Source organism: Glycine soja, chromosome 7, assembly GCF_004193775.1.
Source record: "Glycine soja cultivar W05 chromosome 7, ASM419377v2, whole genome shotgun sequence".
NCBI classification, from domain to species: Eukaryota; Viridiplantae; Streptophyta; class Magnoliopsida; order Fabales; family Fabaceae; genus Glycine; species Glycine soja.
In genome coordinates, this window is record NC_041008.1 from 37,958,045 (window position 1) to 37,983,641 (window position 25,597).

Genomic DNA, 25,597 nt, shown 5'->3' on the forward strand with positions numbered 1-25,597 from the left:
AGTTTAACTTGTAATCATGATCACTTTCATAAGTTTGGTCTCAAATTTACTGTGGAGTGAAAAGGGGTTACTGCCTACCTTCTCCATATGGGTCAAAAAGCACAAGTTTTTTTCTTTGGTCTTTATAGATATGTTAGGTGTAAAATGCCATTCATATGCCAAAGCCATACCACGGTGACTTTGAGTGGAGAAGAAGCGAAATTCAAGACAGTAGAAAAGTTTGAAAATGTCTTAGCTTTCAAGAGAAAAGTAGATATCAAAAATAATGTCTTCATGTTCATCAACTCTTAACATATGAGCAAATTGAGAAACAACAATGCTACAGAAGATTGCTTGATGTGGCTACTACAAATTCTTTATAATACGAACAATATGTCAACAATCATTCCACGTATCATGGAACATGGATTTTACAGAAATACGTAAATTAAATTTTGTTTTAGGGTCCAAGCAATCAAATTTTGTTTGAACAAAACGCCAATGATTTGTAATAAAATAAATTTAAAAAAATGCCTTTTCTTAGGCATGTTGCTCAAAGTTTTATAATTTGATCACAATTCCTTATTTCTTTTGTACCAATACGATTGCTGAAACTATGGTAGCGTAAGTCTCTTATCTCTTCGGCATTACAATTTCTGTACCCCATCACTTTCAACCATTAAATATTTTAGGGATATGAGAAGAATTATGAAAGACTGAAGCATACAACTTTGTTGATACCAACATTCTTTAAATACAATAAAACTCAAAACTGAAAATTGTTAAATTCTCTGAAAAATACTGAACAGAGACAATAACAACCTCATCATTTCCCTACTTCATTTTTTCTTACAGAAAGCTTACAGTTGTAACTTACAAGCTTTAATGGTAGATACTGATGCATACTCAGCAAAATAACACGCTTTTTAATATTCAACTAGAGTACCAAAATATGTATTTTAATCCCCAGACTAATCGACGCACATTTTCATGTTTTACTTCTACAAAGTTTGTGTCATCTCCTAGTTACATTATTTTTAAATCATCATTTTTCGATCTTCAATTAAATATTGAGAAATAATTTTTTAATAGACTATTTAGACTAAGTGTTATAATATAGTCTTTTGACTAATTTCACGATGATAGAAGAATTGAAAATTCAATAAGCATCAAGATTATAAAATATATCAATAGTAAAGATTGAAGATACAAGTCATCAATGATGAAGATTAAAGTATAAGTCATTAACGGTGTAAATTATTGAAAGTTAATAGTAGGTTATTGAAAATTATTAGGAGAAGTTATTAGAATTTACAAGTAATAAGGAATTTTTGTCTTTAAATACAAGATTGTATCATTGTAATAAGAGTTGGAACATGTAACACCTTCGTATCGTCATAAGTTCACATGATAGGATAATATTTTCAACCACTATCTCAATTACAATTTTATTTATCTTTAAATTCTTTACTTTTTTTAATCTTCATTTCTTCTCTAAACTTATTACTCTTTTATTTATAATTTATTCCAATGATCGATCTTCGATAATGATAAAAATTTAACATAGACCCATAATGAATGACCTATTGGAGGATAAAAAGTCTCAAAAGAAAGAATTATTTCATTTCCCAAATATACTTATGAGATTATGTTTGGTAACGAAAACAAATTCAAATTTCAGCTTTGTACAAATCATTATAGAGACAAAAATTGACTCGACTAGTTCAAGAATTTTGCTCTACACTTATGAAGATACACTTCTGAAGAATACATATGGCTAGTAATGGATTATTGTTTTAGGTATAAAATTGAGATGATTGTCATGTATGATGCCACTTTAAAAGATTTTTACAGTTTCTGTATTCTATCACTTTCATTTCACATGTGCCATTTATAAATAACATACTTTTAATAATTCAATTAGAAAAAAGAAATGTCTAGTGTCTACTTCAACCCCCCAAATTATCAAAATATTTTTTCATATTTTAATTGTTCAAAGTTTGTCACCTCCTAATTACTCAGTACTAAACATCGAAGAGACAAAAATGTTGACTCAACTGATCTGAGAATTTTGGCTCCATACTCCTATAGTGACAGGGTTCGAATTCTTTATGTCAATAACATCAGTGGTATTTGAATAATTTATCATCACTGTCATTTTATCTAAAAGAACAAATACAAAGCATCATGATGTATTTTCTTTTTCTATTCTTCTAACTTGTTGATTTACTTGCCCTATTTTGGCATATGCGTGAAGCAAGCATGATGTCCAACCACTAAAAGATGAAAAAAAAAATAGTGACTCGATTGGAAGAACACCAAGTGGAGTAATGTGCATCAACCCCTATTCCTTTTTACTATCTTGACCAATTAGCTTGATAATGGCTATAGAGTATGGACTATCTTGATTGAGTGCTTTATTTTACGACTTATACTGTAAGAAAACGATGTGTGTAGTCTTGTACTACAGATCATGCATGGGTCCTGCATAACCCAAAGGCTGATATGCTTAATAATTAGCTACAAATTTTGAAGGATGGCTTACCAGAACTTTTCACACCATGTCATCATTCACAGAACCGGAAAGTTGTTTCCACCAAAAATTTAATTTATTAAGATGTAAAAAAATTTAGTGTATAATAGATTTAGAAAAACATCAGCCACACACATTGTAACATTTGTCAAGAAATAAATGGTGTATATGTACATTTAATTTAATTGATAATATATCATAATTTTAAATCATTAAATTAAAAAAAATACACCTTAGTTAATATATTTTACATTAAAGTTCATTTTAAAAGAATTTTTTTGTCAATTATATACATATATATATATATATATATATATATATATATATATATATATATATATATATATATATTTAATTGCCGCATGATGAAATGCAAATGTGTACAGAAAACAAAAAAATAGACCTCTTACCAAACATCACTTTCAAGTTATTATAGCCTTATATTGGAGTTAGAGAATGGGACTTGTGAAGTGATAAATATGGGGCCAGATCATAGAATCAGACCCTGCATATGTATTAAGCATCACAAGTAATCATTGTATAAAAAGTTCTTGATATCAAAACAGTGATTAATTAGTATGTATTTGTATGTATACATTTGACATGGGCATATGAATTTTCGGTACGAGCAACAGACTGATATTGTAACTGTGTAATCAACGATATTCTGTTGCTGCTCAACTTGGGGAGGATTTCTCCGGGAGGATTGAAAACAAAAGATCATCACTGACAAAATGTTAACATGTTAATTATATTATCTGGATTTCCTTCTGTTTATCGAAAAAAAATAACTAATCTCACATCTTGCACATATATATAGTAGCGCTACTTTTACAAACTCTTATGTATAAAATTTTCTTGAGCTAATCTTAAAATTCATTTTTGTTTACAGGAGATTTTTTCTTCTTCCTGAAAATAAGATATTTTCATAATTAAAAACTATGAGATTAAGTGTGGAGACGTAAAAATCATCAAAATTGGTTTTATTTCACCTAATAAAGTTTTTTTTATAGGCACGATCAGAATATCTAACTTGTGTTAACATACTTAAACTCACTAGAATTTTATTCATTTCAGAACTTGTATATATTTAGTTTTTCTTGACCAATGCTCGAGTAAGAGTGATTGGCTTTCTTTTATTATAGCAAATTAGTCCATAACCATCTATGGACACTATTGTTCCTTCAAAAAGAAATAAGAAAAAAATTGGTCCGTAAATTCTCCCTTTCTTGGCCCTCTTTCTTCTTCTAAGTTCTAATCATACCAAAAGATACATTATTTTCTAAATTTTGTACATTAGAATGAACATTACTCTTGAGTCTTGGAATCTATCTTCTTGAAAAATTGCATCTCTAAACTCAATTATTGTATTTATATGGCATGAGTTATTAGATTCTATATAACCATGATTCTGTAAGTTGTGCTATTCTATACACATTCAGTTCCTCTTTCACCCTATTCTTTCATTTTGGTTCATAAACCTTTACTATTGTTCTACAACTCCACACTTTCAAGTAGTTGAGATTAGGATTTCTATTTTTTTTTTCAAATTCATATGGGGTTTATCTTTTTCCTTTTATTTGAAACTTTATTTAATATGTATCATGTCAACATATATATCTTCTCCTCAATATATCATTTTACTAGACCAGAATATCATAAGATCATGACATTTACCATTTCTGGAATAAGGTGATGAATTATACCAATAGACTCAAAATAACTAGGATTATAGAAGTCTCCTCCTTTATCATTCTAAGGCATTTAATAAGAATTTCATGTCGAAGTTCTACTTGTTATTTTCACGAAAAAAAATACAATCTTCATTAAATTTAAAAATCTCCCACAAAAGCAACATTTTTCAGCGCTGTATAAATAGCTTTGATCTTACGCTTCATTTCTTAGATGATAATATTTGTGAACGTGTATATGACCATAAATAAAGCAATAGGGTCATAGATTCATATATGATCAAAAAGCAATAAGCACATTACCAAACATTTATCTTATTCTATGCGTTTTCCTTTTCTCAAACTTATATTTGCAGTAGGATAGTGTTTACATTTTCTTTGATGGTCAATATTTGAAGTTTCATAATACTACTTGTGTAGTAAGCGTAGAACGAGGATATTTTGTATGATTGATTCTGAGACCCTTGAAGTGAATTAAATGGACCAGTAACATTAAACAGAAATTTTAGTTCAACAATCATTGTGCCTCGTGTTCCTGGGCTACCCTTCTGTTAGGTATTATCACTTTATTTGTCGGAGAATGAGGGTCCATATCATATGAATCTCACTTCCCCCATAATGAAACTAATTAATGGACCTAGGGTAGTCCCTCTAGGATAATTTTATTTTGGTGTTATGCTATTCTCTAGGGTAATCTTATATTAGCAATAATAATAACTCATTACTCAACCCCTCTAGAGTCTAGATGATAAGCGTGAATACACATTAACATATGCAACTTGGGAATTTCTTCCACCACCCAACATAACTTCTTCTATGTCCAACAACTATAGTAAAAAGACCAAAATACCCTTCAATTAAAATCATATACACCATCCCTCCCCACACCTATCACCCACACCATTGACGCCTCCTTCCCCTCCCTGTTGCGCCGAGAGTCCGTCCCTCCTCTCTATCGTAATCAACCTACATTCTTCCATTTCATCGTGAGTCCTCACTGTGAGTATCCCCTTTCATGTATTTTCGTTCTTTACTGCATTAAATCATATGGATTGACAATTCGTATGGTACATGAGGGAATCCATATGAGCATATGGATTGACAATCTGTATGGTTCATACGGATTTGCAATCCGCAATCCGTATGGATTAAACGAGGGCAAAAAAAACTTGTCAATGAAGACGAAGCGCTACTCACAGCGGCGGAGGAGAGGAAACTCGTGGAGGACGACAAGGAATTGCCAAAGGAGAAACTAGGGATGAGCCACAGACAGCAAGCACATACCACAAACAATACCAACACCAGTTTCACAAAGGAGAAAGAGGAGACCAATGAACACACCAAAAATTCTAAATGAACAGTGTTTTATGAATTGTCAATCTGTAGGCTATGTGGAGAAAAGGAAGGAACGAAGAAGAAGAAGTAAAAAAAAGATAAAGTTGAATTTTTTTTTAAATATGCTGGGTGTAGAAGAAATATGTTGAGTGTAAGAAGAATAACATGCAACTTTTCCCTCGTGGCCCAATTATGGCAACATGAACTGAAGGCCCAGTTTTCTCTTCTGAGCGTGTCTGCTTTCGTACATGGGCCACGGCAAATTTTTGTGGCAGCTTTTGTTATTTACACCCTTCCTAAGTATTAAATATACCCAGTTCCCTCATTTTATACTTTCTATTATAAAAATACCCTTTGATATGAAAATAATATAAATCTTATTTTTACACCTCCCATCTTCATTACTCGTTAAGAAATTTTAGAAACATACTCTTTGCCATACTCTTGAATATTCTCTCTTTTTGGTTGAAATTTATAAAAAATAACAATTTTGAAATGTATTTTTCTGCATCGGATCATTGTGTGTGATGGTGCCAACCTAGTCGGGATCATTAGACACTTTGCCATGCGGTTCAAACGCTGACCAGCTTTATATGAAAAAAAATCCTAATTTTGTGCCTCCCGTCTTTATTATTCTTTAAGTCCTTTACGTCTATTTTCTTCCTTCTCTTTTATAAAAATAATTAAATTCTATTATAATCAAACAAATCTTATTTTTCATTTGCATATGTAAACAAATGCTCTTCTACTCCTTCGTCAAGCATTCACATTGTGATTGAGAACAACAGGCGGGCAAAGTCACTGTGCGTTTTCATCAAATTTGTATGTGATACATGACATTGTGTTTCAACATGTTTCAACTTATTTTTATTGCAATATTACCAAAAATTACTTTCCCGAAAAAGTATGTACCTATTCCAAAAAGTAATTTTTTGAAACTACATTGTTTTTGTCAAAACATAATTCAGTAGATTACTTTTTCCAAATACCTATATTTTTTTTCTGAAAAGTAATTTTTGGTACTTTTAAATTTTTTTAATCTTGTTACAACTTTTTTTTATTTGTATGTGGACATGAAATACCATAAGCAATAAGGAGTCATTTGATAGGGGAGAATTTTGAGTTTCTTGAGAATCTTAGGGTGTGTTTGGTTTGCATTTTCATTTTCTGTTTTTATTTTCGGAAAACTGTTTTCATTTTCAAAAGATTAGAATTCTGAAAACATGTTTGGTTTGACTTCTTGTTTTCTGTTTTCATGAAATAAAAATACTGAAAATTTATGATATATTGACTTCTTGTCTTTTTGTATTTTTAGATTTGCTTAAAATTACATTCATTGCCACCACAATTTCATTTTACCCGAAATGAGGTTTCTGTTCTCAACTGAAAACACTGAAAACGAGAATTTATTGTTTTCATTTTCTGGTTGTTTCCTGTTTTCATTTTCACTGAAAATGTTTTCAGAAATCCAACCAAACACATTTTCATCACCGTTTTCTGTTTTCAGTGAAAATGAAAACAGAAAACAACCAAACCAAACACCCCCTTAGTTTCTCATATTTGATATTTGTTTTAAATAATAAGATTCCTCATGAATAATATTCAATGTTTCCTTAAATGTTTGTTTAACAAGTTTCTCACGACAACTTTTCCATGAAGGAGGTGAGAATCTTACTTTCCTGAGTTTAATTTTTCTTTTACTAGAATAAAAATATCATGTTACTCTTATTAATTTGATAAATAATTAGTAAAAATATCACATAAATCTAAATGTTTTCGATGGTCAATCAAATAGATTTTATTCGTTTTCCAACACCCCCCCAAAGAGTTCCTCCACCAGACTTTGAAAAAGGTAAAAAGGATATTTAAGAAATTTTATTATACAAAGGGAGAAAGAGTGTGTATTTAGTAATAAGTAGGCATAAATAGGTATTGCTTTTAATATCCTTATGTTTCAGGTTCATTTTGGGAGACAATATGTATCTTTAGCATGTCAATATAAAACTTTTAATCCCTTAATTTTTTTTTACAAGGTATCCCCGCATTCAAAACTCATGAGTGTAATCCCTCAATAAGAGAAAATTCTTCTCTCCACGTGTTGCTTCGAATACCTGATATATGCTTAAAGGACGTTATTTGTGTCACAACTTATGGGTTTTTAGATCTGTTAATTGCATAACCATTACGTCAAAACTGAAATGATAATATAGTCGTTGTGTATTACTGATAGAAGGGGATCTGCTTTGCTGATAGGAAATTGGGAAGTGTATTGGGGGGTTTTGGGAACCAAACCCATGCCTTCACATTTTGTTTTTCTTTGAATTTTCCCCTCACTAAATGCATCAACCAAATAAAAATTCTTCAATAGTTGATCCACGGCCACAGTTCATGCTAAATAGTCAATTCCCACACAAAAAAAGGCTCACGTATTAAAAATTTAAAAATGGTGCACCTAATAATGAAATAAAGGTATTGTATTAACACGAGGAAGATCCACCTTATGTAGTTCGAGAATTCCCTTATTGTAAATGTATACTCATGATGGAGGATAGAAAGATTAACTATTGCCCAGTAAATGATTTTCATTTCATGAAATCATTTAATTATCAAAATCCAAATTTTTTTTATCTGCATATGGATAAAAATTGCTGGTACAGTCTATCCAATCAAGCATGAATCACTTTTATTTAATCTCATCCATTGACATGATTTTCGCCATTTTCAGAAGGGAATGTTGCATTTTGTTGAATAGATATTTCAATCAGAACAAAAAGCCACAGATAAGTACAGGCTTCTGCCATGAATACATTATCCTCTTGAATTATAGAACTTTCTGTCTGTAATCAATGCAATATTTTTCATGCATATGGATATTGTTCACAATAATTGCTCAGGAATCCATTAATTTAGCTCACATTTGCAGTGACTTCCTGGATAGTTTATGCAGAATCCCCCTTTCTTCCTCCCACCTGCCATATTATTGAGTCTTGAATATCAGTATGGATTTTTGCCATCTGTGGAGACAACCAAAGACTGCACAACAAAATGATTTTAAGTTTAACACATATTAGTAGAGAATACAATCTTCAATAGGACTGAGTCATGAAGGATAAATCTGTCGAAGGTTTGACATTCCAATGTAGCCAGCACAGAAATTTTAGGAGCAAAAGCTACTACTTTTGGATGTATTAGCTTTGGTGTGATCATACAAAACTATTAAGTAATGCAGTTGGGAAAGAGATAATGCGTCACGGACACTTGCAATTAACTCATAGAAGCATACATCTATACACCAAATCAGTTGACCCAAAAAATGATAGTGCAACTAGAAACCAAGGACAATCTTTTAATCATATTCTAGAGGGGGGGAAATTTAGCTCATGTCACTTGATTCTTATTAATGGGGGTAATTGTGGAGTGTCAGATGCAATGCATGTTTCAATGTGAGTGCAAGGCTCTCTATCTGTGAGAGAGATTACCAAGGACATTTTGAACTTCAAAGTAGGAGTAGAGATAGCATTTCAGAGAGTGAGAACAAAAGGAGGGGCATCCCTTCTTGGCCCAGCAACAGATCGATAAACATAAACTTTTTTAGCCTGATGAGTCTCATAGCTTTCTTCCTTTATGACTTCAACATTCAACCTAGGCATTTCTTGGGCCAACAATCTAACACCATTCATTGTCAAATTGCAGTCTGACATCCACAGTGATCTCATTGACTCATACTTCCCCAAGCCTGACAGAAGAGCTCCGTTGCCAAATGGACAGTCCCTTACCTCTAGTTTTCTCAGCTTTGGACAGCCGTCCAGCACACAGCGCATGCCCCAATCACTGCTTCCAGCAAAAGCCACGGAAAGAGTTTCCAAGTTTTTTGCATACTTGCCTATATACTCAAAAGTTAGGTCAGTCAGATAACCTGATACTGCAAGCCTCTGGAGTTTAGTGCAAGTCTTAACAACAGCTCCAAAGGCCTCATCCATTGATTCTTGGGTCAAGTAATCTAGCTGACCAGGGTGCATGATGCAGAGTCGGAAATGAGTAAAGTCAGGACAGTTTTGGACAACAGTAGCAACAGCAGCATTGGTCATTTGACGGCAAAAGTAGAGAACATAGTGAAGTCTCGGGCATCCTTGAGAGACTGCAATAAACCCTGATTCAGTAACCCCATGAACAATGCCCTCATCAAAGGGATCTGCAGGAAAAACACGCAGCTCCTCAAGTAATGGACAGTGTGATCCAACAGCTTCCAGTCCCTTGTCTTCAACAGTGTCCACAACCTGTGTCAGTTATTTAATGAGTAAGGTACATGTTTCAATACATTTTCATTAGCAGGCACTCAAATCTGACAAATATCTATTTGAAAGTAGAAATTAGAATTATCAATGACAATTTGTTTTAAGAAGGTAAATATTAAATGGTTAACAAAATAATATCATAAATTTAGGGAGAGAAAGATGACATTCTTTCCAAGTATTTATCAGTCTAGATTTTGTTCACGGATGGTAACCATGTGGGACAATTGAAACTTAAACATGTGTGGTGTAGTTTGTGGAAACTTCAATATCAATGAAACCATGCAATGAAGAACACAATAAAAGTCATACCCAGAGGCGCTGAAGCTTAGGACAGTGAACAAGAAGCTTAGTAAGGCCATCACTGTCAAGAGGTGCATAACTAAAATTCAAGAAAGTTAGATTCGTGCATGCAGAGTACAGAACTGGGAGATATTGTGCTGTAGCTACCCATAACCCTGAAAGGGTGTGAAGATTTTTACAATTTTTTAATGCACTTTCAAGATCTGAGCACTGCTGTGATGTCAACTCTTGTGAAAAGGAGCCAGTACCAAGTTCACCTAACTGAGGAACATGAACAATAAGCCTTTGTAACTGTTCTAGTGTCACACTTTTGTTAACCTTCAAAGTCTTTAATGATTTGCACCTACTGACAAGTTTCTCGAGTGCATCAAAATTTACATCGTTGTGCAGATTGGCAAAGTTCAATACTTCCAATGATGTGAAGCTGTCAGGGAAACAACTCAACCAATTGCCACTCTTATCCTCAATACCATTCTCTTGTATGTCAAGTTCAGTCAAATTCCTGCCGTCAAGTGGAATGAAGAAGATTATGTATTGGTCAAATGAAAGATTAAGCAAAGAACGCCATCATAATGAAAATAATACCTATTTTGCAGCTACTCAATATGGTAGTACCATGAGTTGAGATTTTGAAATCCAAAAGAAAGATTAAAAATGTAATCAACAATTTTCACACTGTTTATGATTTCAGTCATAATTTTGTTCTACTTATGCAAGATCCCTTGCCAACATATATATATATATATCTATGGTTAAACAACTGAACACAGAATATGAAGCCTACCCTATTAGATCATAATATATGTATGTAACTGTAGCAAACTCAAATTCTACAGAATGTTTATAAATGCACTGTATTTTAGTGAATTCCAAAAAACCCATCTATGAATTAATCAGAAATTCTCATTCTTTAACAAGCATTATAGATTTTTTTCTCATGGTGAAATAGTCATCAACTTTTCTCCAGCTAGAGAATAAATAGCATTTCAGGCATGCAATTACAATCAATATTAGCTAAAGTCTATCCTCATACTGGGCAGCACAAGTAAGATGGCCACCTTCTAGAGAAATAAAAGTCCATCGATTCCCTGTGTCTTAGCTGCCTTTATTTGGCATAAATAAGGAATATTACCATGTTCCCACTCAATCGATGCTCAAATGTTAATTTCGTCATACAGAAAAGAAGTGGCCCTCATAAAAAACAGTTCTGTAGCAGATTCTGTTTCCACTTGCAACAAAATTCACAAACATCTCACCACTAATATATCATAACAAAACACATCAAGTGAACATGTCAAACAACAAGGCACTTAAGAAAGAAAAAAAATCTAAGAAAAGAATGAATCAATTAAAGAGTAGACAGAAATGGTTAAAAGAGGCAATCTAAACTGGAGGATCAAAGCAAATTTTTAAAACTGTTAACAAGTAAATCCATCAATTAACTGTATTACATCATCCAACAGTTAAAAGCAAAGATGTCATACCAAAACAGTAACATCACCATATTGATAGAAAGTGATAAGAAAAGCAAACCCATGAACAGAAAACAAGCTAGCACCACCAGTAATTCATCACAAGAACCACATTCTTTCTTGCAGACCAATCACACCATGAATAAACTAGTGTACCCCATTGCCCGGAGGCTCCTCGCTATGTGAAGGTATGGGGAGGTATATTGTACGCAGCCTTACCCTTGCATATGCAAAGAGGCTGTTTCCGGATTCAAACCCATGACCAACAGGTCACCAAGGCACAACTTTACCGTTGTGTAAGGGCTTGCCCTCAATCACACCATGTATATTACAAACAAAAAGATTAACAACAGCAAAACAAAAGTAAAACTAAAATCCTTAATGAATCACAAATTTATTGTATTTTATGGACTAAAACTACACACAAGAGTTTAAAGGCAAAAAATGATCCTTACTTGCAATTAGTGGCAATTGAAGCCAGCCCATCAGTGCTGAATCCATCACAACTGAGAAGGGAAAGGGCTTTGAAATTGGGGAATTTGAGAGCCAGAAACTCCAAGCTCTCATCAGTAACAGTCATTCTCTTGAGCCTCAACTCCTCAAGCCAAGGGTACTTCTCAGCAAACACCACAAGCCAAGAATGAATATCAGCACCCCAATTGGCAGGAACCAAGTTGAAGTCAGAGAAACGAGGCTTCCCTTTCAGTGTAACACTTCTAATGTTTGGAAACCTGCGAGTTAAGATTTCAGGAGACACAGAGTAGCAGTTACCTATGAACACACTCCTCCTTGACCATCTCTCTGCGTTGAACCACTCTTTGCAAACCAAAGAAACCGTGCTTTTGTCCTTGCGGGACTTTAACATCCCAAGAATTCGCTCCAACACCTCATCAGGGAAAGTGGAGTTTGATTTTTGATTCTCCTTCTTTCTCCTACACTCCATCCTCAGCTCAAAAATAGAAAGACCAAAAAAATAAAATAAAAAAGAGACTAACTTTCAAGCTCCCTTATGGATCAACTATGAGAATTCAAAGCAATCACCACCATGTTAAATCATGGTAAAGTGACCAAGGAAAAAGGAATACTCTAACAAATTGAACTTAGGGTGCAGAAAAAAAATTAAATAAATAGGTGCAAGGAAAAGAGCTTGCAGAGAAAAGCCAATTGTCAAAGACTAAAAGGAAAAATATAAAGCAGCTAAAGGGGGAAAAAACAATTAGCTAAGTGAACTTTCCAAAGCTGAAAACTTGCTGCTATGTGCCGTTCACTCTTTGACTACAAAGTTGCATGCTTTCACTCATGTTTTTTTTTTTTGAAGTTCGAACACACACACATACACACAAAAAAAAAAACAGAATTTCAGGAGATTAAGAACTGAAGTAAAAATTTGGAGAGCCTAAAGGAGATAGATTTTGGAATCTGAGATCCGTTAAGAGGTGGAAGAAGATCCAGAAGCTATATATTTATATGTGTGAGAGAGGAAAAAGGAAGGAGTGAGGGACAGAGAAGAGAAGATAAAAAGATTAGAAGGGTCACTGAAAACTGGGATCTTTCCCCCTGAACCAAAGCTCTCAAATCACTTTTACCTTATGATGATGATGAGTGATGAGGCTAAACGAACACATCACTCATCACCCACGGCGTATTATAGCAAAAGGAAGGATCAGAAGAAAAGGGACAGAAGAGATAATAAACTTTTCATTTTGGAACATGATTGGTGTGAGGTACTAAAGGAGTACAGTAATTGATATACTGTTTTGAAAAGATAAAAAATAGAAAGAGGTTAAGGATGTTCTTACTGCGGGTGCAGGAAGTTATTTATAGTAGTAATAACTAATAATAGATAGATTTGGTTGGTTCATTTAGACTTAGAGTGTGTTTACTTTATTTATAGAAATTGGAATAAGACATTCAGAAATTTATAATAATTATGTACACTATTGAGCTAATTTTTTTTTGTGTGTGTGGACTCATGATAGTTAATTTTTTAATTAATAATTCTGAAAGTTTTAGCCAAATTCATTTATAAATCGTGATTCTTTTATTTTTGCCTTTTGCTTCTTTTCTTTAATTATTTTTTGAAAAATTAATATATTGAAAGAAAAATAATTAATCATAACCTTATTGAACTTGTGAATGTAGAAAAAGAAACAACAATTAATTTAATAATGTTCTTTAAAACATGCAACACAAAATTGATGCAATAACATAAATGAGATAAGTAAAGGGATAAAATGCAAACTTGATTTATACTAGTTAAGTCAGTTCTCGTACCTACGTCCAGTCTTCAAGAAACTCATTTGAGATTTTTCACTATCTTTGTAAAAATCTTTTTTATAACTTCTGAACACCCAAGGAATCATTTTCCCTTGTGTTCAGGAAACTCGCAACCAGTCTTTTGATTACAATTGATTTTCTGAGAAGAACAGAAATACTACTCTCCTTTAGAGTGGATAATACAATTTGAAGTTCCTAGACGAACTCTCATTAGATTTGCAAGTGTTTGTCCAAGAGTTGTTGAGAGAGCATTTTACAATGAAGTTTTATTGGAATATCTTTCTCTTTCTTTTTGAAATCACACATATATATAGGTCCTTCGTGCCTTTTCAAAATAGTTTGAAGAGATGCGTCTTTTCAAAAGGTTTTTCTGAATTTTTTCATTGGTAATCAATTACAAGTTTCTGGTAATCGACTACACATTTATATTTTGAAGGGTCATGACTTCTGAATTTGAATTTCAAGAGTTCTATTGCTGGTAATCGATTACAAACATCTGGTAATTGATTACAAGTTCAAAATTCAAATTCAAAACCTTTTTCTAACAACTATATTTTAAAATTGTCTTTTAGTGATCGATTACACTACCTGGTAATCGATTACCAGAGCCTTGAATGTCTTGGAAACACGTTGTTTTGAGACAAGACTTGATCTTGAGTTAATCTTGAAGCAAAACTTTGTTTGTTGAAACAATCTTGTATTAATCTTGAAGCATTGTTTATCCTTTGAAGTAACCTTATTTGATTCTTCTTTGGCATCATCAAAATCATGTATTCATACATTCACAAACTTCTATTTTCTTTTAGGCAACAAAAGTGTATCTAATTAAATACATCCTAACTTCCATGATAAATATTTTTAATTAACTTTTTTACAATCTTTATTAATTTGTTTTATCCTTGAATTATTAAACCTAATTATGTGATTTAAAGTCTCTTCCCTATGAGTGCAACATTAAGGTTCACATTTTAGTTATTCTCTAAGCATCTAAGATCATAAAAAAAATAGGCATATTGTTCCACATAAATAAATACAATACATAAAGAATCAAAAATCAAGAGAGATACTAAAAGAACATCAAGATAATTCAATTAACATTAGTAATTGTCAAGGGTCAAACCTTAATCCTAAAACAAAGATAATCAAAGAGACAAAATGGAGAACATCAACCCTGTATGAAATTGAGAAAGATAAAATGTTTACCTTTAATCCATAATTGTCACTAGTCATGGGGTTCAAACTGTCTAAACATAACCTAAAGATTAAATTCAAACTATTGGGCTACCAAGAGTTTGGACCTATACAAAAACAAAAAAAAATGGTTGTAGGCGATGTTTCACTAGTTGGCTAAGATCCTTTTTGTCATGCCTTTGGGCATACCAAACAAACTAGTTCACAATAAAGTGTTTTATGGGTTGTTACTTATTAGTGATCTTTGATGTCCTTTCCCAAAAAATCCATTTTCTTAACTCTATGTTCCAATTACTTGCATTTAATGCTTTAATTTGATTCAATGCAATCTTAGAGACTCAAAGCAAGTGCTTCCCATTGAATTTTAGCCTACACTTCATGCTCATTATCCAAAGAATTCATACTCTTGAAACCAAAATAAGACTTAAACTTTGACAAGTTCAAAGGAAAGGAAAAACAATAAAAATAACTAGACATCTATTTTGAAAAGTCAAAGTCCACACTTCACGCGCTATAAAATAAATGTCTCACTCATAGAGCAAGTGCACCAGACATAATAAAAAAGTTCAACAAAATTTTAGTACCAAAATCAAGAAAAATAGAGAAGTCGGGTGTATCATTGGTGTGCGCCTAAAAAGTGCTAAGTTCTTAAGTGAGTAGTTATTCCCACCGTTTAAGAATGATTGTTAACTAGTTGTTATTCAACTTTTCAGATCTTGAGGGACTGAGATTTGAGAAGAAGCAAGGGTTTCCCTCAAAAGTTGTCATTGTGCCGACATAATAAACTTGTTGCTTCTTTTTAGAGTCATTAGGGTGTGTGATCCTCAAGGTCTAGGTTTAGGGTTCAAAGAAGGTTGCATGGTACAAACATAATTAGCTTAATCTTTGTAATTGTTGAACTCAAGTGCTAAGTGTAGGGTTCAAGGAAGGGTGTCCATTTTAGAGGTTGTTGTGGTGCATATATAATCAACTTTGTCCTTATAATTGTTGTACTGGTGGAAATTCTCAAGTTGCGGCTGGAGTATTGAATGTAGATCGAGTTAGTGAAGCCAATATAAAAATTAGTAGCACAGTCTCTTATAACTCTTATATTACAGCATGCATGTAATATATCTTTTTGTTTTTAATATCAATTCAACCGATATATTTAACAAACCGTACTTGAATGAAATATTCCAATTTTATAATTTTAAATATATGCATGTATATTATTCAGTTATGACTTGTTAAATATATCAATTGAGTTAATATTAAAAATATAAAAGTATATATATTATCTTTAAAATTTAAATACACTCCTCAGATGCATCTAATATATTATATTATGTTTTTAATATCAATAACAATTAAACTTCTTATTTCTTTATAATCTATTATTTTTAATATCTTTAATGTGAATTTGAATATTTTTATAAAAATATCAATAATTAATATATAATAATTATAAAATATAATTTATAAGTTAAGGTATTTTTACTAGTGGTTTTAATTAAAATATAATTTTATATATCTAAAAACATTTATTTGTTTCTTATAAATTACAAATTTTAGTTATATAAAATAAATTTACCCTATACAATGCACATAATAAAATATTAGTTTTTTGGAAAACGTTTAACGACATACACGGGACAGCTCATATAGGCGGAAAATTTTTCAGCCAGTTATTATGGCATCACCGAACCTTTTCTTAACCCGTTTGAACTTTCATTTTATTTATTTATTTTTCTGATGATTTCACCTGTTGTTCTTTTTCACTAATGATTTTATTAGCATATTTTGGAGATTAATTCTTTAACTTTTAAACATTGGATTGTATTGATTAGTTTGGATATTATTTTATTTTATTATTGTATTATTACACTTTGATTATTAGTTCAATTAATTTCATTAATTAAAGCGTGACTTATATTACATTTTTTTTTTTGAAATATTATCCGGACATTTTGCATGCCAAAAAATTTTTATATCATGAACTCAAGCACTCACTAAAAATTATAACTATCAAGGAAAATATCTTTTTTATCCATGATAACCAGAGAGAAGTATTAAAAATTAATTGATTGTTTAATTACTTGAGTTAGACCCGTTGATATTTATAAATCAATTTAATAACTTGAATGAATTGTCACACTTATTTTTTTAAATATTGGACTAATTTGTTTTTTTTTTTAAATAATTGGACTACATTTTTCTATGTTCACAACAGTAATGCTCCTTAATTTTTTAAAAACATAAGATGAAATGTTAAATGAAAATAATGTATTTAATATTAAAAAAAGATATATTTTTATTTATTAATTGATAAGGATATTTTTAAAACTAATTAAAAAGAAAATTACAATTTATCCCTCTCTCTCTATCTATAATGTTAGAAATTTTATGTTTAAACTAAATACATTGGTTAAATATGTTTCTTGAAATATTATAATACGGTTAATGAATATTTAAGTAACTATTAATTCTTCCTTCAAAATATATGTTTTTTTTGTCGCATTATAATTATCTTTTTAAATTATTTTTATACAATAAATAAAAATTAATAAATAAATGAAAGAGAATAAAAATCTTACAAAATTAATTTTATAATCATTAATTATTTTTTTTGTTTTCACAGTTCATATTATTAATATTATAAATGATAGAAGTGAAAAAAATAACTATTATTACATTAAAATATTAAAATGATAATTATTTTTAGATAATTTTTTTCATACTATGATTACTATGAGAAGGAGAATATTAAAGCAAATGTTTCCTCTCTATAGACAATTTTTTTTCTTCTAGTATAAACATTTATAAATTATGTCAGATTTTATTGGTAAAGGTGCCTATAATTAGTGAAAGTAAATTTGTAAAGAAACACGTTATCCAATCCAATTGTAATTGATAAACTACAATCTTTTCTTATTTCTTTTTTTGGACTGAACTCTAATATTTTCCTCAAGAAAAAATGTTTGAATTTTCTTAGTTTGAAAAAAAAAATCCATTTTGAAGTAATTTGGTCTTAACTCTGAAACATTCATGTTATTCTTCCTTTCATTTTAGTTTTATACATGTTTTTGTTATAAAAAATGGTTATGTCCAGCCATTTATTAATTTTTTTTCTTGTTTAAGTATTACTTTCTCCCTCTCAAAATAATTATCTCCTAAGGTCTTTTATATACACAAAAAATAATAAATAAATAAAAAATAATAATTTTACAAAAATATTTGTGTTTTACTCTTTTTAAGGGCGTGTTTGGATTGTTGGCAGAAACGAATTTAAGGGGGAACAACAGGAGTCCTAGCCCCCCTCCTCCCCTTCATAACTATAATATTGCATATTTGTTAAGGAGATGATAAGAGAATCTAAATATTTATCTTCATATATATATATATATATATATATATATATATATATATATATATATATATATTAATATTAGTATTATTGTATTATTAACATATGCATTCTTATATATAAGTTATAGTTATTTATTAGTTTTATAATTTTATTTTTCTTTGCAAAAATTATTATAATATGTATAATTACTAAAAAAATTATGATTTATCTTTTAATTAATCATTTAATTTGTTTGTTGAGTATTGACTCTTCCCATCGTAATATTACTATAATCGAGAGAACGTTTTCACTTATGATTTTTTTTTTTAAAAAAGATAAAAGATAAATTTCTAATTGATATATTGAGAGAATGACTACTCAAAAATTTAATACTATATTCTTTAGTTAATTTTAATACTAAATATTCTATTTTATTAACTATTATGATTTAATATGTTTGTTTAATATTTAGTTAAATTTTTTTCTACTTCTCCTTTGATTTATTGCACGATCTTGATTGTCGGTGATGCTATTCATTTGCATTCAATCTTATTTCAGAGGAAACAACATCTTCCTTGTTTTTATCTCAAAGGACGTGCTATAACAAATTCATTGAAGGTCCAAACACACATTAAATCAACTAATTTATAAGCTATCTTTATCAAAATTTAGGAATTGTTGCATTATCAAACCTCATTTCTTTATTTTCAATAAGCTATTAATTAAATTTATTAAATTTACAAGTCTTTCGGCTCTTTTATGCCTTTTCTTGTCTTGTTTACATAATCAAAATGGGTATCTTGAATAAGGAAAATCACCAGCGAGTTATGATCATTGATTGCTCATAGGATTAGAAGATGTGATTGATTAAGAAAAAATATATTAGCAAATCAACTTTATTTTCATTTATTTTTCTTGTGAAATCCTCTGTAATTTATTGCCTTAATAGAATAAAAGTCTTATAATATTCATAATTACTAATTTATCTCTAGTGGAAAATATTTTCTGTAAAAAAAAAAAACTCTATTGGAAAATATTTAGAACTCTATCCGCTTTATTCTACTCATATAATCTCTATCTCAAAAAGTTTTGACTTCAGCAAATGTTATGTTGAAATTTTATATTAGTACATGGAAATATGTAATGCACTAGTCACTATAATGTTTTTTAATGTATTCTTAACGTGTTTTTTATACAAGTTTTTTTTTTTATTGGCTTTACTGTTTAGTAACACTTTATTTCTAACATTTTTTAATTGAAAAATAAGCTTTTCTAAAATGTTATTCTTTCTCTCGTTATTGTACTTTGTTCACGAGTATGTTGACCTTTGAAGTTAGCTGAGGACTCGATAGACGATAGTGGAGTAAAGTCATCGTTATTGCTTATTTTGCTCATGCTTCTGCCACTTGACTTTTTATATTGTATTTTCCCCCTTTTTTCAATAAATTACAATGATATATATATATATATATATATATATATATATATATATATATATATATAATTGTTTCAATAAATAATATATATAAAATCATTAATTGGCACAGCTAATAGCCTCAAATATCTATGGTTAAGAATAATAATATAGCTATAAATTAACATCGTATTATGAACTTTTTATAGCATTAATTTTTTGATCGAATAATTTTTTTGATCGTATTATAAAATTTTGAAATTCCCAATCCAAACATAAGGTTAGTGTTTTCGGTGTCTTTATTACTTTTATTTACCTTTCATGCACTTTACATTTAGTCTATTACAGCTTTTATTTATCACAAATTCACATAGCAAAGTAGTTTAGCATAAAAACCTTAGATTTACAACTGGTGAAAGTTTTTTTGAAGCAGACTAAAAACCTGATCAATGAACAACTTTTTTTTTCTCGAGTCAATCACTTGAATACGAATCGTCTATTTTAGTCGATATTATTACTAATAATATTTCTCACCAACAAAACTTTTTTGTCTCTAGAACACGTTAGATCTGATTTTTTTTTCTTCTAAAATTTGAAGACATCGAAATTTGTCTCATACCAAATGAGTGAGACGAGATGCATCTCAATTAAAAGAGATTGATGTTGTGTCAATATAAATGTAGTTGTGTTGAAGATGCGGAAAAAGGAAAAGAAAAAGAAATTCGTTTGAATAGTTTCCATCCACTTCAATCTCTAACATGTACAGAAGAAGAAAAATAATAAAATTTAGAAACTTGGCCAGCTGAACTACTGAAGTTTAACGTCATCTGTCGAAATATAAAATATTAGCCAGGGCACTGAAAGTTGAATATTCCATATTAAAGAAAAAAAAAGGTAATGGAAACTGTGGCATATGCAATGTGAGTTCATGTGGGTGTGGTGGGGGATTCCCTCTCAATTGGATCCCCATTGAATTAGGTAGGGTTATGTTAAAGAAAGCACATGCACCCAACCCTTCTTTGGAATTCTAGGTTCTTTCCCTATAAGATGAAAAGGTCTATATTATAATTCACACATCTATTTCTTTAGGTTAAATTTTTAGTGGTGTCAGTGATCTTGCGGCTAAAATCATTAGCACATACTCACTTAACCAAATGCTATCCCTGCCCGTTTGCAAGTTGGAGCTCCACTATAATGTGGTGGTCTCAATATATTGGCATCCTTGCTATCAAATCATTCTTGTGACTTGTTTTAAAGATTATTCAATTAATTAAAGCACTATAGGCAATGCAAGTGGTGACAAAAAAGCCTGTGTTCTCTCCATTGACTGATTGGAATTGGCATCATTTTTTGTTATGTGAAGCTTTGGGTGAACATTAGGTAACAACAGAATAACATCTTCACCAACACTATGGGGATAAGGTTTTGAAAGCTAATTGAAATGTAATTGCAAGTCTAATTCCAACTCACTAATGCTTGTTTGCAATTTTGGTGGTTATAGATGTTAATAGGCCCAGCCTTTGTCGAGTCTCCAATGCTTTTTCAGTTTGGTGTAAAAGATAAGATCTGAAAGGGTTTATGTTGGATCAATTTCTTGACCTTAGCCATAATAAACACCAATAAGCTTCTAAACAGTACCACGTACAAATTATTGAAAAGTAAAGGTTATGGCTCACTTTCAATTGAATGGACCCCTACCCATTTGTTCCCCAAAGCTTAAGAACCCCATGTTCTTCTACTTCTCCCCAACTATCCCTCTTTTCTTTCAATCCATATCATATCCAATCTATTTGTTGCCTAGAATGTGATTCAGTTTCAGGGTTTACACGTGGCCATTTTGACTATTGGATAAACAGGACCCCTCCTATATATATTAGCACATAAGTATATTCATCCGTGTCCAGCTTTTAAATGCTATTCATTCACACGTCTCTTTTTCTATGCTCTTTTTGGAATTCTAAAAGGGTATTATTAACTAGTATTAAACAAATGTTTAATGTAAATTATCTTACAGTGCACATAGGATTATAGGAAGAATATATTAATTATTATGAGTAACTTAAGGGTATAAATAACAAAGTACTTGTTTGGTGAACCTTGTGACAGTAATTGCTAGCTAGCTTGAGGTTAATTTGATCTCATCTTAAGGAAAAGGGTTAAATATTTAGGAAGTTTTGTATGAAAGTGTTTTGTGTGTGGTTTAAGATTGTGAATAAATGGATCAGGTTCAATTTGAAACCAGTATACGTAACTTCTGCGTTTTTATACTGATTTGACGTGAAACTTAAAAAATACCAGCGTTGGAGACTCGATCCAAACACACGTGTTGTTTTCAAAGCCATTCAATTTATCTAATTTTGACAGAGAAACTAAATAATGGGAGATTCGATCATCTCGTTTTTTTTATCGTCAAAGTAACATATACATTTAAAAAAATAATTAATAGCATCGATTAGTATAATAAAATAATATTATAAGATTAAAATACTCTTATTTGTTTTAATAGTAGTTAGCTGATAGTAAAAGCACTCATTAATATTTAATGAATTGAAATATTAGTAAATAAGGATTTCATTAGAAAAAATAATTAATATTTTTATATTTTAAAATTAAAAACATATTGAAATAGAAATAGTGGTGAGGGGTGGGATAGCATGCATAAAGTCATAAATTTTAAATTCAGTATGACTATTTTACACTAAAAAAAAGTGTTGAGATAGAAAAATATTCAAAAATAATGAGATAGAAAGAGTATCTTTTTAAGTGAGATATCCATAATCCATTAGTCTTGGGTTTGACTGCACATCGTGGGCCATGTGCTGGGTAATGCTTCATGTCAACTTGGTGATTTGCTTCATGTCAAATACTACTAAACTTGTTCATGCCCCCAAGAAAAAACAGAAAAAATGTTTATATCGTTTTCTGGATGGGTCAAATTAATTGTCTTATTGGTAACTTCATTGCAGATGGAGTGTTCAATTTCATTGTTGTGCGTCCAGTCTGTCTGACAAAAATATCTATAGATTAATGTAAATACCCATCCAAATCAATGACTTATATGGGTCATTTAAGGCCATCAATTTGAAACAAGTCTAAAAATTAATTCGAATTAAGTAAAACAAATTTTGGTACATTAAAATGTGACTCATGCAACCTGCTTTAATTTCTATTAAATGACATTACTTTTTTTTGGGTCTGAAGTCCTTACTTAATCTTTCAGTATGTTTTGTTAACACATGACCACTCTAGGGAAACTACTGTTTAAGTGAGCTTCAACTTGTGAGTAATAAGAAGTCCTTCTTATCAAATAATATATATATATATATATATATATATATATATATATATATATATATATATATATATTTTACCGATCCAACTTCTCTAAAGTAAAAGAATGTAACTTTTTTTAATAGGTACGTAAGTGAAAGAATGTACTTGTAGAGGATAAAGTGTATATATTATTGATTAAATAACTAAGGGTTGAATATTGTGATAAAATGAAGTATGTTGTATTATATTTTAATGAGTTGAGGACAAATTGCATGGTGGAGACAATTTGGGGTGATCCGTAGCATTGGGCTTCTGCACCATTATCCACTGACAATGTCTGTCTCTAAAGTCTAAAGACAAACCATACACCTCCTTTATTATCACTAATAAGATATATCATCTTGCTACTAAAATATTTAATATGCGGAGTGCATTATATATATTTGATCAATTAAACTATGACACAGCAAAAAAAAAACTAAATGTGAATGGTCACATTCATTTTTAGAAAGAAATATGTCGGGTGAGACACACTTGCTAGCTGCACCTAAGAATTTCTTAGGCTAGTGATTTTTTTTTTTTAACTTTCTTTATTTGGTAAACTTTCATTTGATTCCTTGAATATTTGAGATGTTGTCATAATAAATCTTATAATTATAAAATGTCAAATAAACCCCTAAATTGAAATTATTATCATTTTAGTCCTTTAAATACAAAGTTTATTTTCATTATCGTCCTTAATTTTTTATCTTATTGTCACTATAGTTTCTAACAGAATTAAGGCAGGGACTGAAATGACTAATGAGTTCCAATTTCATGATTTTTTTGATTTTTTTTTATTTCAGGGACTATTATCACTGCTTCTCACAAATTTAAGGACTAAATTAGAAGTTTATTCTTTATTTAATTTTTTTTGCAAATGGTTGAATAATATGCATATGTTACTATAATATAACCACCTTTCAAAATAATTTCCCACAAACATGATTCTATGTCAAGCAGTGGTCCAACCAGTTGCAACAACCTCTAATGTCTCTACACCATCAATATTCTCTATGTGCATTGACCAGACAATGCAGAAGGCTAGCTTCTTCATGGTTCCTCTCATCACCATCCATGCTTAAATATCCCACTATTTGTGATTGACAAGACCCCATTTATCAACATCAATTTTGTTTTAGTTCCTTTTTCCTCTCTTGAAAATTGGCCTTACATTTCTAGTGGACAAGCTCTACATATGAACATAGCAGAACATAATTCATGGTTTTCGGGGGATGTATATATCCTTTGTCGGCAACGCCAGAGTTTCTTTCTTTGGCACCTTTAAGGAATAAGGAGGAGGGAACTATATATTAATTGCATCCTATCATTGATCATTGATGCATGAAGCATAAAGAAACACACCAATCTAGCAGTAGCACCCACTCTAGAATGTAGGAACAAACTTTTTTAATTATTTGCCAAAACCACCTGATTAACTAACTATTCATGTATGTGAATGGGATGTTAATAAGAATGAAGTTACTCGACCATGTTTACATGACCCATTGCACACATATGTGGCAAGTCTTGTGCCTTTTAATATGGAGAATTTTCAACCAATGGATCACCTCACTTGTGCCTTATACATTTGGCAATAGTGATTTTGGATCCATTCGTTTAAAGTTATTTACTAAAAAAAGTATTTTTTTAGAGTGTTTGTCTAAATTATTTCTATTTTAAAAAATAATTTTCTGCTTATTTTAAAAAATAAATTTTATTTGCTTATTAAATAAGTGTTTTTTTTTAAAAGGCTTACTTTAAAATTATTTATTTAAGTTTAAACAAACTGATAATTGTTACATTGAATCTGTATGAAATTTAATCTAAACTCTACTAACTAGACAAGGTTTATTATGGGTATCAAAGAATCGCTTTTAGATTCATACAATTAATTTATTATGGACAAAAGCTAAGAATCACGTCAATATAGAATTCACAAAGAATCTCCATAAAACAATTCAAAGACAACAGAATCATATAAATGCTAATATGAGATGAGATGTCATGTTGCAATTATAAAGCAACTTGAATAATTAAATTACATAATAATAGTATCAATATCAATCATCATCAATAGCTTTCTCCCCTTCTTTTTTTTGGGTGCATGAGTATCATGTCCGAGAGCTAGAGATCAATCTATCAAAGTACCAAAATTTATTCAAGAGATTAACCTTACCCATAAATATTTTTCCATATACACAAACAAACTTGAAAATCATGAGATTCGTCCTTTCTTCCTTCGTTAAAGTCAATTATGCATATTATTGTATGTGAGAATACATGTATTGCAATTTGTGATTTTTTTTTAAAAAAATCAGTAGCTTAGGCTTATCCCTATCTACATCAGCTTAAGATTTTGGGGAATGTATGTTTGATTAGTTTAGAATGTTATAATTAACTCCTGAAGTTAATTTTAGGACAAAAATGGATATTTGTCAAATTGTTTTAACAGACATTTACTTTCAATAGC

General features: G+C 30.5%; 1 protein-coding gene across 3 annotated transcripts; it reads right to left on the minus strand.

Moving 5' to 3' along the window:
* Positions 1 to 8,197: 8,197 nt before the first annotated feature.
* On the minus strand, positions 8,198 to 13,318 carry LOC114419482 (protein TRANSPORT INHIBITOR RESPONSE 1-like). Of its 3 annotated transcripts, none has more exons than XM_028385157.1 (4): positions 12,061 to 13,318; positions 10,143 to 10,635; positions 9,018 to 9,815; positions 8,198 to 8,507 (listed from the first exon to the last, which is right to left on the minus strand). In XM_028385157.1, the coding sequence occupies exons 1-3, from the start codon at positions 12,546 to 12,548 to the stop codon at positions 9,060 to 9,062; spliced, it is 1,737 nt and encodes a 578-aa protein (XP_028240958.1). In that variant the 5' UTR covers positions 12,549 to 13,318; the 3' UTR covers positions 8,198 to 8,507; positions 9,018 to 9,059. The 3 variants fall into 3 exon arrangements, with proteins under 3 accessions (XP_028240958.1, XP_028240957.1, XP_028240956.1); XM_028385156.1 differs by having other exon boundaries at positions 8,198 to 8,571; XM_028385155.1 differs by having other exon boundaries at positions 8,198 to 9,815.
* Between the last annotated feature and the right edge of the window lie 12,279 nt (positions 13,319 to 25,597).

Bases quoted from the DNA above. Each gene is read 5' to 3' on its own strand.
- LOC114419482 (XM_028385157.1), bottom strand. From the start codon at position 12,548: ATGGAGTGTAGGAGAAAGAAGGAGAATCAAAAATCAAACTCCACTTTC. The intron at 10,636-12,060 runs GTAAGGATCATT...ACTTGACGGCAG, and splicing joins TCAATTGCCACTAATTGCAA to GAATTTGACTGAACTTGACA. The intron at 9,816-10,142 runs GTATGACTTTTA...TAACTGACACAG, and splicing joins CTAAGCTTCAGCGCCTCTGG to GTTGTGGACACTGTTGAAGA.